The following is a 15,659-nucleotide window of genomic DNA, read 5'->3' on the forward strand; positions in this document are numbered from 1 at the left end:
CTTTGCAGGGGTAATGAATTGGGGGGAGATAGTGTACCGGTAATTGATTTGCAAAAGAGAGAAATTAATGGGGGTAAAATGAATCGAAGAGAAGCTGATTTGGGGTGATCTAAGGTGGGGTTCAAACTAAACAATCTATTTACAGTGATTGGCTTTGCCTTCTGTGCCATGCCAAATCCGCATCCTATAAATGCGCATTTGCAGATTTGTGTTGATGCTCCCCTGCCCGGAAACTTTCAGGTATCCAATAGCGCCCCCCCCCCGCCCCCGCTGGAAGCCAGCCTTTACATTCATTTGGGGCACTGGTGGTGCCGAGACCCGAACACAAGACCTTGTTCCCTTAGCAGCGTCTTTCTGCTCGGGCCCTCCTAACCCCTAAACCGGGTTATCCCAGCCCCTCAGCTTGTCACTTCCAAAACTAAGCTCGGGGGGCGGGATGAAAGCGAAAGCAGAGTAGAAGACCTCCCATAGCGGAGCCACGCAGAGGAGGATCCCGGCCGCGGAGGAGCCTCCTGCGCGTTTCCTTCCAGGGCAGCCGGCAGAAAAGAGGAAGGCGGTGCTGTCTTTGGCCGCGGCCGGCTCTCTCGCTCCTTGCCGTGCAGGGGGCTTTTCCCTCCGCCCGCGGCTGGGATCCCCTCCCTCTCCCGCTCGGCTGCGGCCGGGCCGGGCTTCCCCCGACGGGAGGAGCGAGCAGGAGAGGCGCTGCCGCTGCTTAAAGAAACAGACGCCTGCCTGCCTGCCTGCCCTGTTTGTCTGGCAGCAGCAGCAGCAGCGAGAGCGAGCAAGCCCGGCGTTCCCACCCACTTGAACCGGAACCGTTTTTCCCCTTTTCTTCCCCCCGCTTCTTTTTTTTCCTTTTCGCAAAAGGCAGCCTCGGGGTTCGCTGCTGCTGCTGCCGCTGCTCGCTGGCGGGGGAGAAAAGGCTGCGGTGTTGCCGCCGCCGCCAGCCAGCCCCTCCTGCCGCTGCTGCTGGGAAGAGGAAGAAGAGGCGGCGGAGCGGCGGAGGGCAATGGGGCTGCGGCTCTGCAGCAGCAGCAGCAGAGGCATAGCCCGGCTTTGCAGCAGCGCCTGCCTGGGCACGAGGACTGAGCCGCGCGGCGGGGCAAGGCGGCTTGCATGAGCCTCGGGGCACACCAGCAGCCGCCGGGGAGCGCGGCCGGCGGGAGCCTCGCTTGCTGCCGCCGCCACCGTCGTCTTGCCCCGCAGCGGCGCTTGCCGTTTCCCAGCACGCTGATGGCTTCTCGACGTCGCTGGTGACTGCTGCCTCCCTCCTCCTCCTCCTCCACCACCACCCTTCCTTCCCTTCTTTTTCCTTCCTTCCTTCCTCTTTCCACGGGCGGCGGAAATGGGGAACACGACCTCATGCTGCGTGTCGTCCAGCCCCAAGCTGCGGAGGAATGCCCATTCCCGGCTGGAGTCCTACCGCCCCGACACCGAGCTGAGCCGGGAGGACACGGGATGCAACCTGCAGCACATCAGCGACAGGGAGAACATCGACGGTAAGGAGAGACCTCCTGTTCGCCCCCCTCGCCCACAACCGCGCGAGACCCGGGGTTTAGCGGCGTGCATGTGGGAAAAGAGAGAGAGAGAGAGATTACCCCCCTTCATGCACGTGTGAAAGCCTCCCTGCACGCGTCAAGCAACAAGCAACATTCCAAAGACGGCTTAATAAAAACTTGAGCCTTGGAGCGGTCTTTCTTTGCAGTTCAATTCTTTGCAAGCTAGAGATCGGCATCCCCGAAGAAGGAATGCGGAAGAGCGCTCCTGAGCATGTTTTGGGTGTGTGTGTATTAAGCGAGCGGTTGCCTCTGAGCATGTGTTGATTGCTCTTTGGGCGGGCTCTGTCATTACGCATGATGAGGAGAAAGCCACCCGAGGTGTCAGATTTTGGGGGTTCTATTAAGGGTTGCAGATGGTCAGTTGCATAAGAGGATTGCATTTTGATATTTTTTCTCCACCTTCTCCCCACCTCAGGTAGCAAAATATGCCTCCCTTGCTTAATGACAGAGCCTTGGGGAAAGGGCTTGATTTGGGACACTGCTGGGTGTCTCAAGATCTTTTAGCAGAGGCCACCAAAGAGTTAGAGGTTTGAGGCCTTCCCATCGTTTTAGTTCTGTTTATTTATTGCATGTATTTGTATTCAGGATGCAAAGCCTTCCAAGGTTGTTTGTGATGGTTTGTGGGGGTTTTTAAAAATCACAGTAAACAGCACCAATATATAAAAAGTAACCAGGATCCTTCCTGTCACAGAGCAGTTGGTAGTAGATAGAATGGCCCAGCCATGGTGGAATAGGCCAACTGGGGCAATATGTCTCTTCTAGCTCCTGAAATCCTGATGGCAGATGTGGACCATTTTTCAAACTTCCAACCTAAGAAATATGCCTTGGTTAAAAAAAAATATTTCCTCATGGGCTACTAGTGAGTCTCCACATGCTGCTCGTGCTTTTTGTGTGTGTGTGTGGGGGGGTGTCAGCGCTGGAGTCATGTTCTCTTGTTGAGAGCTGTGCGCGGGGAGGACATAGCTGTGCGCGGGGAGGACATGCCTCTGCTCAAAGACTTTCTTGAAGCTATTGTCATGGAGCAGGTCCCACAATTTGCCTGGGGTCCAGGTCACTTCCCTTGGTCTCTTCAGCAGAGTTGCGAAGGGAAAATGTCTCTCACCTCGCCCTTCTAATTTTCTTGGGTAAGCTAGGCTGACCTAGCCAGAACTGTACCGCACAACTGGATGGTGCAGTTTTGTGGTACGTTGTGCTAGGCCAACCTTACTTCATAAACAAAACCTACAACTTCTAGGGTGGCACAAGGTAAGCACATTCTTTCCCCATGCACCATAGATGCAGCTTTACTGCAGCTACGACCATGTTTGACCATTGACCGTACTGGCAGGGGCTGATGCATAGTGGTCAACTTCCCCCTTTTCTATTTGGAATAAGGAAATTTCCCTTAAAAAAAGGGAAAAGTTGACAGCTATGGGCTGATGGGAATCGGAGTCTAAACATCTGGAGGGTCACAGTTTTTGCCCTGCCACCATACCAAGGGGGAAGAGAACTAACCAGTCTGTGAGCAAGAGGTCTTGGGACAATGCGGTAATTTCTGCCCATTTCCCAATCTTCTCAAGTGTTTTGTGTAAGAAGGGAAGGGAATATCCAGCAGTTCTTTCCCAACTCCAGTTCACAGAGGAATGGGTGTGTGTGACCTTGAGTTACTAAGAGAAATAGCCAGTATTTGAAGGGAGGAGAAGGGTCTTTCCCCCCCTGACCGCCTTTTTGTGAAGAGAAACTGAAGACGACCTTGAAAATACTGTTGTGGTCCCATGGACACTGTGAGATGGTTCTCAGGGTGTGTTTCTAGGGTAGCCTAATTTATCCCTTAACCTGGTGCACTTTGCTGGTTTTTGGACTGCAACTCGCATGATGAAGGGCACTAGGTTTGGGAAGACTGTTTTAGTGGGGTAGGAAAGGGACTGGAGTGTGCCTTTCCTCCCTCCATCTTGTTACTGACTGAAATTTTATTTTTTCCTCTCGTGTAGCTCGTGCCTCCGGCGCTTTCATTTGAAAGTGGCAGCGTCAAAATGCTGTGGGGTTTTCTTGTTTTTGTTTTACCTCATGCTGTTCATCCATCCACATGTGCGCATCACTGTCATTCTGTTGTGGGAAATGCTAGCATATGTTGCTCTTGCTTTTGATGGAAGACGCTTTTGGATGTTATCATGCCACTCTGGGGGACGACTTTTTGGAGGCCGTCATGTGTTGGAGCCCATCAGTATTTCCCCTCATACTCTAGAAGGGAAAGCCTCTCAACCCCCCACCCCCCTAAAAAAATCCCATAGTTACTTTTTGTTTAAGGTGCAGTGTGTTCCTAGGCAACAAATTTCACTCATTTTTGTGTTGCCTTTTATGGGGTTCTGCCCCCCCCAAGTCTGTATATCTGTGGGAAAGCCTGTAATATTTAAGAATGCCATCCTTTTGGGCTTCACAACATGTTGTGGACATATATGGGTTCTTGCAGTATACAGGCCTCCCAAGTTCAATCAAATTGGTAGGGTTGTGACCAACTAACTACTCAAGAGTAGACCCATTGAAAGTAATAGACCTAAGTTAGTCATGTTTGTTAACTTTTGTTCTGGCTTCTGCTCATTAACTGGGTCTATTCTAAGTATGACTAGCGCTGGATACAAACCATAGCCTTGAGAATCTGTCTATATTCAGTTTCAGAAACAAGCTGCGGTCCATCAGATCTGAATTAGTATCATGGGATAATTGTTCTGGTTTGTGCTAAATTTCACTGAGAAATGTAGACAGTCACAGATACTGGGCAGGTTTCTTCTGCGGCAGTCTTTACTGATGCCTTCCCCTGCATGGGTTGACAAGACATTGGTATAATGGATTAATAACACTTGTGCTAGAGTCAGAGAGCTATTTGAAAAGTGTTTGGGAAATCCTGACTTGCCTGTCAAGTGGATGTCCTTTGCATTAGTTAATTGGAATCTTGTCAGTTCTTTTAAAAGTGCGTCCATCCACACATGTGTTTCTCTTAAAAAAAAAGAAGCAAAACTGGTAGCTTCAACTTTTTCATACACCAGATTTTATTTTAACACGTTATTTGCCCATGTGCATTGGTTTGATTTAAAATATTGCATCGATAGACTATTGTTTCTTAATAGTGTGTGGATATTGGCTAAAGCTGAGACAATTAAAACACATTATTATTATTATTATTATTATTATTATTATTATTATTATTTGAAGACTTTTTTGAGCCACAGATGAGTAGCTAATGAGCATTCCTAATCCCCTCAGAGTGATTAATTCTTATGTTGCAACGTCAGAACTGGCCAGGTTAGCAATTTTATGACATGCTAATAAAAAAAAAAATCTGACAAGATGTGCTCAGTGCTGTGTGGTATTTATTTTGTACCTTTTCAAGGTAAAATGACAGTTCTAAAAAATAATTGTTTTGTGTAAGATTTCTTTTTGTGAAATAATCTACACTTGACTTGATTTGACCCCTGGCTGAAAGCCAGTGTGTTCACAGGGTTCATTTTGAATGAAAGCAGAGGTGAGGGTGTGGCCTAGCCTGAGCTCTCTACTCAGTTAATGAGTTATTCAAGTGTGTTTATATGTGGGACTATTAACCCCAGTAGATAAGCAATGTAATATGTGTCAAATAAAGAAATGTTGGTATTTGTTGTACTTTGATAGCTCAGCAATATACAAATATTTTCTGATATATAAGCTTATATATAACCATGTGTCTTTTTTGTTAATTATTTGCATTGCTTCTCTGAATTGGATCCCAACAAACTTGTTTCAGGTTCAGTACCTCAAGGTTTGGTGTGGATCAAAAGATGCAAGGGAAATAAATCTTTGTCTCTCAAACAGGCATATAGCACTGTGTATCTTTAATTTTGCAGTCAGAACTATTGGAGATTTCCTAGTTGGAGATGGCTAGGATGATTCCAGCTTGCAATAAAACAAATCCTCTCTCTCATGCCATTTCTTGAAAAGACCGACACCATAATTCTTGTATCTCTTTAATTGTTTACAACTTGAAACTTCAACAATCCCGCACATTCTCACAGTGGAGGAATTTGTCTGGCCTTGCCCTTTTACTGAAGTTACTCTTTATTATTGGCTGTTGAAGAAAAAGATTATTTCTTGACCATAATGTTCAGGGTTCAGTTTATGTTGAATTTATGACACTCGCCCGCCCCTGATTCAATAATAATAATAATAATAATTATCCCCCGCCCTCCCCGGTCAAAACCGGGCTCAGAGAGGCTAACATCAAATGTATAATACATTAATCATGCTTTAGCCGTTAAGTGATATTTCCCACCATTAAGACCTTTTTGTGGCGAGTGTAACAACTGGTTGCGCCCAACAAATGCAGGCCCTCTCTACCTTTTGCTAAAAGCAACTGTTTTATAAATTCCCTTAATTAGGGGATTAATGCTGTTAAGAACCGGCTAAAGCATCATCTGATCCTTAAAATGCTCTTGCAACACGATCCTATTAGCTGAAGCACTGGCAAATTAGCATTTAAGATTAGATGCCATGATTTCTGCACTGCTATGCTGTCGTTATCTGTGATGTTCCCACTCGCGTCACACGCTGATCCAGAATATTGTAGCCATATAAAAATGCCAGATGCTGTTTGTGGGGTGGGTTTGAATATTAATAGCGTAATAATTTCAGCTCTGATGCAATGTTTTCCTCCCTCATGCTTGGAATGAAGCACTAACACAGTACTGCTAGATCACATCTTGCACTGTCAATTCCGGATCAGAAATCTGTATCCCATATAACTGGGCCACTAATAAAATCCATTCAGGCCTCCTTTTTATGGCATGTCAATCGTGTGTTAAATTTTCTGTGCATGGTGGAAGAACTCTTGACTGGGGATTGTTTTTCAACATGATTTATTTGCTAGACAGGGGCAGTTTATTTTCTTCAACCAAGTATGTGGGAAACTTTTTGATCAAAGGCAGAATTGTACAAGAGCTTTTAGGTTTGTCAAACCGGATGCAAAAGACTCAGGGTTTCAGAGCAGCTGATAGATTGTTTTGCAGTCTTTGCATGGCTTGCTTAAAGAAAATTTAATAAAAAGGAACGTTCAGTTAGATTGGGTTGCAACATATTCAGGACGCATACCCATATAGCTCCATTGAGTCTGTGGAATAGTGCATGTGCTCTTAAGGATGGAGTGCATTGTTAAGGATTCAAAATATTTATAGTTTTTCAAAGTATTGCTACAATATAGTCTTCCTCTTATATATATACAGTACGCACAAACTTTAGAGTGATTTCATCATCTGGAACGTGAGCCTTTCAATGCTGCTGATACTTTTTTTTGTATTTCCTTGCAGTTGACGATTGAATGAATTCTGATAAATTGTATGTCTAGTGTATTATTTCAGTTAGAGGTCTGGGCAAGGCATATGCAGACAAGGTGTAAGGCAGTTGGCATATCAGTCATTTTTAATAACTAGACATAAGAATACTTGAAAATGTATAAGTGATCATACTTTGCTAAAAGGCTTGCACATTGGCTGTATTGGGACGACAAGGGAAGCCATGTGGCTTATCTATGGGAATGAGTACCATGCTAATTCATGCTGCTGAGTGCTCCTGCTGCCCTTCTTTCTTAGCGCAAGCAGGGTAATAAACCATAAGCCTTGGGTTAGTATTGCATTTGGACTAGTGATTGTGGTTGTTTCTTCCAGGGGGAAACCAAAGGTAGCCTTTTCAGATCATGATTGGTTTGGAGAGAAACCAGCTCTGAGGATTGATTTGGATGTCCCAGGAACCAATGGCTTGCTGTTCCTGGTTACACCAGAGGAGGATCGTGGGTGGCAGCATTTGGCAGCATGCACTAGCTGTTTATTCACAGCAAACCATGGTTTATGGCTTACCATGCCATCCAGATGTGATCGCTGAAATTTGTATATTATAGTTGATATTGAACTGAGTGCTCCACCTATGTTGTGTGATATGCTTGTGTGGTCATTCCGCAGCCATGGCAAAATTTCTCCTATTGGTCTTGCCATACATGAGATGTTGCCTTGGGAACTTAGTAGTAATGGTGGCCAGAAACTTTTCTGTTTGCACATCTCACTAAAAACTCTTGTCTCTTAAAACCCTTCTGGATTCAGTGCTTGCAGTGGCAGAGTGGTGCTGGCTGCCAAGACCTTGCCATTCTTTCCACTTTGATAAACGGCCAAGGAAAATTTTTGTGTATGCATTTTTGCCATTGGTTTATAATAAAAAAGTACAAAATTATGCCTTGGATTGTACTGAGCTGTGAAAGTGGTCTTAATTCATGGCACGTTGTATGGGTGTAAATTTAAATCACATGCATAATTTATTCATTTTTCATCTAAAAACCAGCTGTATTACATATTTGAAGCTTGCTACTGTGTAAAGAGTAAATGCGTAGAAATTGAAATGTTTCTGGCATACATTGCCACTTAAATGTCAAGTGCAGGAAGGCACTAGAAAGCCACTTTGGAAGGCAGTGTTCTGCCCCTGTGGTTGTAAAGCTGCTCATACAACAATAGCTTTGAGAGCGAAGACCTTCACCAACTTAAATCTCAGCTTTCATTCCTAGAGGATGCAGCAGTAAAGCAAAGTATAACTGAAGAGACCTGCTCCTTTTTAAAGAGGGATTATTAACTCCTTGCTAGTCTTGTTAGTTAATGAGGATACATGGTGTATGCTAGAAAGAATGAGTAGCAAATACTTCAGTGGCTATTCAGTGTGCTCTGCTTCTGTTCATCGTTATGTAGTTTGCATAAAAAGGATTATATATGATGGCATATAGTTGTATTTTTCCAGGTGCAGCAGTGTCATTGTGGAGAGAACAGGGAAGTTAAAGAGTGAAGTGGGTGAAGGAACCAGATCAAAGTTCGTTTGTTTCCCTGCGAAGTTTCCCTTGTGCATTACTGATTCAGCAATTTATGGGTATGGGTGTCTATTAGCAAATTGTTCTTGCATTCCTGTGACCTCTTCACAATTTCCAAATAATCAGTAACAGAATATGTGGTGTCTCTGTCTCTACCCCTTTGCATGAGTTCTGGAAATCTTTAGGGTAAATGTAGATGTTTGAACGCACAATTCTGCCATATTGCATCGAGCTCTCTGGCTAAGTTAGAGGAAGATAATAAGAGAGGACTCTGTAGCTTGAAAGCCAATTTAGATTTGGAATCAATTACTAATTTCCTTTCTAGCTATATCCATTTTATGTTGCAGGACCTAACAGTGACTTTTGTTTGCCTGTCTTTTTTTTTGAAGGATAGGTAGGGAAAAATTTATCCTTCATTTCTGTTAGTACATGAACTTGCATGCGCAGATTAAAATGTATTCACTTTCTCTGTAGATACTTTGCATTTTGCTCTGGGCAAGGTCATTGAGAATGTAAAGAAAGCAAAATTCATGCTTCCCTCCACCCTTTATGTTGGAGTAGTGTTTATTTTTTTTAAAAAAAATTAAGTAGGAATAAGAATCCATTGGGAGCTCCAGTGACAGACCCTTTTCTCAGCCTCCTCGCCTGTACCTGAGCTAGTAGAGACAGACACAACATTGTAGGTTTCATTACAATCTTGATAGTGACTTTAAAGGAATGTTCCTCACCACATGTCCCACTGTCCCCCTTTTTGCTGATGCACATTTATTATCTCACATTATCCCAGTCATTCCCCTCTGCCACCCTTTGTTGTCGTTTAGTCGTGTCCAACTCTTCGTGACCCCATGGACCAGAGCACGCCAGGCACTCCTGTCTTCCACTGCCTCCCGCAGTTTGGTCAAACTCATGTTAGTAGCTTCAAGAACACTGTCCAACCATCTCGTTCTCTGTCGTCCCCTTCTCCTTATGCCCTCAATCTTTCCCAACATCAGGGTCTTTTCCAGGGAGTCTTCTCTTCTCATGAGGTGGCCAAAGTATTGGAGCCTCAGCTTCACGACCTGTCCTTCCAGTGAGCACTCAGAGCTGATTTTCTTCAGAATGGATAGGTTTGATCTTCTTGCAGTCCATGGGACTCTCAAGAGTCTCCTCCAGCACCATAATTCAAAAGCATCGGCGATCAGCCTTCTTTATGGTCCAGCTCTCACTTCCATACATCACTACTGGGAAAACCAAAGCTTTAACTATACGGACCTTTGTTGGCAAGGTGATGTCTCTGCTTTTTAAGATGCTGTCTAGGTTTGTCATTGCTTTTCTCCCAAGAAGCAGGCATTTTTTAATTTCATGACTGCTGTCACTACCTAGCAAGCCCTCATTAAGAGAATTAACATTCTACAACTTTTTTTAAAAAAACTACCTAAATTCATTATCTCTACAAGAAAGTTAGCATAACGCATAATGTGCGTTTTCATTTCCAGTCATAAGGATTACATGAGAAGCCTCTGCTTTCTTCTCCTTTACAGATCCAACTTAACTCACGTGCTGCTATAGCATTCTGTTTTCAACTGGGTTCTATGGCACACAGTCTCCCTACTTGGGAGCTCACACCAGAGAGCACATATTCATGAAGTAACATCACTCAGTTCATCTGCTGGTATACTGGGCTCAACTCCTTGACTGCTTTCCCAGTGCCAGGTCCAGCCGCTATACTTACAGTACTATTTATGCTCAACCTTAAAAAATAACAATAATGGCCTCCATGTGTAAACAAATATGGTTGTGACCAGTGGCTTCTTGAGCTTGGGAGTTCTAAATGGGCATGTTCTTTTTTCCTCCCTTAGAAGCTTTTTGATGTGTGACTATGCACTGTCTTGTGAATATGTGCGCCCTTAGGTTTGGTCCGGAAGCTGCGGCTCGTGCAGGATGTATCGCAGCCCCTCTTATGGCTGGGGTTGTCTTCTGTGAACACATCACGTCAGTGCTGAGGGAACTACACTGGCTGCTATTACGCTACCGAGCCAAGTTTTAAGGTTTTACTGTTGCCGTATAAAGCCCTAAACAACGTGGGACTAGGATATCTGAGGAATGACCTCAATGTCTATATACCTTCCTGCCCGCTGCCGTCATCTACAAGGGGTCATCCTTGTGGAGCTGCATGCACCAGAGGTTCATTTCATGGCAGCTTCGACAAGGTCCTTCAGCTATCCTATGGAACAGAGTGCCTGTTGAAATTAGATTCCAACACTGTATGCATTTTGTCAGATGCTAAAAACTTTTTATTTTCCATTTTCACAGGCTTTCTCAGAAGAATGAGTTTACTCGCAGGCAGTATTTGCTTTTTTTTGCTTTTTAAAAGAACTATTCTACTTGTTCTTGTTTTATTTTTATTATTGTATACCACTCTTGTTTTATACTGATGATACTGTGATGTGTAGTAATTCACAAATGCTTCATTTTTAAAATAAGCATTTTTATTGAAAGTTTTCAATAAATACAATAAAAATCAAACCAAATAACAAAAATTTTAAGAAACTCAAGAAATGAGAGAGAAAAGAAAAGAGAAAGGAGGGGAAAAATAACTGTAAGGGGCCTTTATCACATTTGTATCATATATATAATTTCATTTATCCACACACAGAAAGGTAGACCCTCCCAGTTCCCACCTGGAAGCCTACCTCATAAACATTCCAGATCAATCAGAAAAATAATATATGCCGTAAATTGCAATGTACTATCTTTGTGTACCAGCAAGGAAGGAATTTCTGTCAGATATGTCCAGCAGGAAATGTACAGTGAAATTGAGGCTTCATGCCCAGTATACCTTGACAGTGTACTTGCTGAAAGTAGCAACCTGCCCTTTGGCCCTGACAGTAATTGCCAATTCTCTCTTCATTAGAGAATGTGACGACTGTGAGGGCCAGGTTGTGCCAGGGGCATGATTTGTGACTTCCCCCTCACCCTTGATGGCGGCTGTCTAATAATTGCGTCACATGTCTCCTTCCTCTTCTCCTGCTCAAGTAAACTGCGAGACTGATTTTCGCGTTACTTAGTTAGTGAAAATAGCTGGCACTTAGATGAATGAGCAGCTGCTGTTGGCACTAAGTGGTGGGTGTGTAGTTCTGGCACCAAGAAATTGCCTTAACCTGGTGATTGTTTCACCTTCTGGGGATCACAGAGGAAAGGGCATGAACTGACTGGTGAATGCTGGGGGTGAGCCTTGCAGCTGAGAGTACAGTGGATGCTTGGGTTGTGAACATGATCCGTGCGGGAGGCACATTCGCAACCTGCAGTGTTCGCAACCCACAGCGCCGCGTCTGTGCGTGCGGGGGTCACGATTCAGTGCTTCTGCGCATGCACAAAGCACGATTTAGCATTTGTGCGCATGCGCGAGCGCCAAAATCCAAAAGTAACCCGTTCCAGTACTTCCGGGTTTCAGCGCGTCCGTAACCCGAAAACTCACAACCTGAAGCGTCTGTAACCCGAGGTATGACTGTATGTGATTGTCCCTACTAAAGGTTAAAGAATGAGGATGCAGGTCTATCCCCACTATGAGGACAATGAGTTGTATCCATGCTTAGTCCTACTCAGAGTAGACCCATTGAAGTTAATGAACACAGAGAACTTAGGTGTATTCATTTGGGGGGGGGCTACTCTGAATAGGAGTTAGTTGGCTACAGCCCAGTGTCAGCATCAGACCTTGTTTATGGTCTGGATAACCACATCCTCTCTCCTTAGTGTCCTTTTGGTTGCCTTCTCCCACTCTTGCTTTCTGCTGTGCTCTTTCCTGTAAACCTGGCACTACCTTCTTTGGGACCTCTTCAAGAAACATGTGATTTTAAGAATCCTTAGAGAGGATTCATAGCAGTGTCCAGAGGAGGAATGACTTCTGGGAGGAGCGCAGAGAGAAGAAACGCCATGGTACATCTGCAGCAGCACAACCAGGCACCTTTGTTTGCCCCGGCTGCAACAAAACATGTCTCTCCTGCATTGGTCTCTACAGCCGCAGTAGGGTAAGAAATGGCGCCTTGAGTTTTTGGTGAGGTGAGGCCGATAGTGGCTGGGTGGATCAGAGTGTACAATAAACACAAAAACCCCTCAGCACCGTGTGCTCCCTTCAACTAAACAGTAGCATTAAGTGTGAGCTGAAAATACCAAACAGGTAGACAAGATATGAGGACGTGGGTGGCGCTGTGAGTTAAACCACAGAGCCTAGGGCTTGCTGATCAGAAGGTCGGTGGTTCGAATCCCTGCAATGGGGTGAGCTCCCGTTGCTCGGTCCCTGCTGCTGCCAACCTAGCAGTTTGAAAGCACGAAGTGCAAGTAGATAAATAGGTACCGCTCCGGCGGGAAGGTAAACGGTGTTTCCATGCACTGCTCTGGTTTGCCAGAAGTGGCTTGGTCATTCTGGCCTCATGACCCGGAAGCTGTATGCCAGCTCCCTCGGCCAGTAAAGCGAGATGAGCACCGCAACCCCAGAGTCGTCTGCGACTGGACCTAACAGTCAGGGGTCCCTTTACTTTTAGGCAAGAGATCAGATGATTGCAAGGCCTGTTAAGAAAGTCTCCCTTCACCTGACCTTTCTGGGCTTACCTTTTCTATGACTTCTGCTGCTTTCCTAGTACGCATAGTTAGTATTCTGCAATGAATCCCTATCATCCCATAATGGTAGCATAGGAATAAGGAAATCTGTCTTCTACCGAGTCAGACGATGGGTCTATCTTGGTTCTTATCATCTACACTGGCTGGTAGTAGATCTTCAGGATTTCAGAAAGGGCGTCTTTCCCTGCCCTGCCTGGAGACGATGGGAATTGAATTTGTAGACGAAAGCATGGGTAGGCAAACTAAGGCTCGGGGGCCGGATCCGGCCCAATCGTCTTCTAAATCCAGCCTGCAGACGGTCCGGGAATCAGTGTGTTTTTACATGAGTAGAATGTGTGCTTTTATTTAAAATGCATCTCTGGGTTATTTGTGGGGCATAGAAATTTGTTCACCCCCCAAAAAAAAATATATAGTCTGGCCTCCCACAAGGTCGGAGGGACAGTGGGCTGCCCCCCTGCTGAAATAGTGTGCTGACCCCTGGACAAAAGGGACCTACCACTGAACATTCCTTACTCCTTCCATGTCTATTTTCTTCTGTAAACCCTGTAGGTGGAAGCCATATCGTTTTTGCATTCAGCAGGAGCATTGTGTGGCTATTCCCTCCCCCCCCACAGGTGAATAAATAAAGACAACGGACACAGCGTTTTAGGTTAATGGGCGAAAATGGCCACAACTTTATTGATTACAGGAAATGAAGGGTATTGGCTTTAGGCATTGGCCCCTAACCGACTATCCGGTCTGACCGGGAAGGGTTAAACACCAACAGGGGGAGCCACCCGAGATGTGTATCCCTAGGCGCTCCCCGAGGGGTTACCGCTCGGGGGCGCGCTTTAGGCCCTAGCCTCCGTAGGTTTCGGACGAGGCGTCGCCCCTCGGAGTCCTTTAACGAACTACCCTTCAAGCATTGGGGGAGGTGATGGCGTTCCTCCCCCCCAACCTCATCTGCATGACAATACCCCGGCCAATGCCTACCGCCAAAACCGAGGGAGTTGTGACGATTTGCTACGAGGTAGGCGAAAAAACCAAGTGGCTCACAAAACCAGCCAATTAGCCAAATGGAAAAACTCCTACCAGGCCCCTTGCGGCGACCAGCCGAAGCCCATAGCAAGGTCAGTGGCAAAACCTAATGGGCGGGTGGGTGGGAAACCGCGTCGTCTCCAGGGTGAAAAGGGGCAAGCCGAGGGCTGCCCCGACCTTAAGTGGCCTTTCTAAGGCCCGCCCCTGCCGCCAGCCGATTGGCTGGCGCCACAGGGGATGCTAATTGGGGGAATCCCTGCCTCCCGCGAGGCTGGCGCCAGCCTCGGGAGAGCGAGAGTGGGCGGGGTCGTGATCCCACAACCCCCCCTCCTCCTGACGATCGGAAGGGGCATTGGCCTCAAAGCCAAAAAATACAGATACTGTAGAGTTGTAGGCAGAGGACAAGGTAACGTTTCTACAATGTACGCAGGTATTCAGAATAGAAACAAGAATGCTTGGTGTGTTTGATCTACCACCTCTGCCACCCAGGGTCATTTTCAGCTTTTTGCCTGTTGCTTTTGGAAGGAAATGAAAGTGTTTCTTGGTTGAATGTAGGAAGCCAGGGCTGAAATAAATATATAGCTCCATTTGTCGTCTTTGGTACTAAGGAGCATTGTTCCTATCCAGCAGAAAAGGCTCTCTGTATTTCTGGGCCCATTCAAGGAATTGTGTCTTTTAGATTTCACAGGAGTTCATATCAGCTGAATAATTTTGTCTTCTGCTCCAGGGTGACACTACCCGGGGCTTTTCATTCTCATCCCCCCCCCCTGCCTGCACCACCACTCTGTTTTTTAAAAATACAAACAATATTCACATTCAGAAAGCTGAGTATAGCTTTGTGCAAGCCAAGCTGCCTTGTACAAGGCTACATACTGTTTTGATGGTCATTTTGGAAATGGTTATTTAGACGTTGCATGTAAGAGCCCTGTCTGTGCCTGCCAGATAGTTCTGCAGCACATTTGTTTGAATGAAGCTTGCCCGGCGATTTCTCTCTTCAGTCAGCGTGTGCCGACACAACTTCCAAGTCCTTCTACAGATGACTTACTGACCTCCTTTAATGCCTACAGTCAATGAGGCAAGTTGAACAACGAGACTCTCCATCTACTCTGCTGGTCGTAATTTTTCCTTAGAGGTATTTGAACTGTAGTGATGTTTGTGTGTGTGGTTAATGCTAAAACAGAAATCAGCTAACAATATACATACACCCCTTTACTGACCAATTATACTAAATGAGCTTGAGAGAAACCCCCAGGAATTTTTCCTCTTGAATTTTAGATTGCAATTAAGAGGTTTTGATTAGTTAAAACACTTCCTTGTTGTTGCTTTTGTTTTGCATTTTAGGAACCCAATCAAGGTGTGATTCTTGATGCCCTGCATCAGTGCACTTAGGACAGAATCCATCAGGGATGCCTCCTTTGCAAAACTCCTTTGACATTTATGAGAGTTGTGCCAGATGGAGAGATGTTGGTGCACTTCTCCGTTCATAACTTTTGCTTGGAGATACATTTGTTGGGTTCCTTCTTGGCACACCACAAGCGCCTCCCTCCTCAGATTCTGCACAATTTCATGGGGTTTGCAAAAATTGTGATTGTTCCACGCTATCACAGATCCTCTGACTTTTGAACATGGTTGTCAGGTGTTCA

General features: G+C 45.5%; 1 protein-coding gene across 1 annotated transcript in view; it reads left to right on the plus strand.

Annotated features, from left to right (window-relative positions):
* Positions 1 to 540: 540 nt before the first annotated feature.
* Positions 541 to 15,659, plus strand: part of CCNY (cyclin Y) — a 106,531-nt gene continuing 91,412 nt past the window's right edge. Inside the window, exon 1 of the mRNA XM_081163870.1 lies at positions 541 to 1,499. Coding sequence (XP_081019996.1) covers positions 1,346 to 1,499 — 154 coding nt within the window. The 5' untranslated portion in view covers positions 541 to 1,345. The remainder of the gene's footprint in view (positions 1,500 to 15,659) is intronic.

Source organism: Podarcis bocagei (assembly GCF_964188305.1).
Source record: "Podarcis bocagei genome assembly, chromosome: 12".
In the NCBI taxonomy this organism is placed as follows: Eukaryota; Metazoa; Chordata; class Lepidosauria; order Squamata; family Lacertidae; genus Podarcis; species Podarcis bocagei.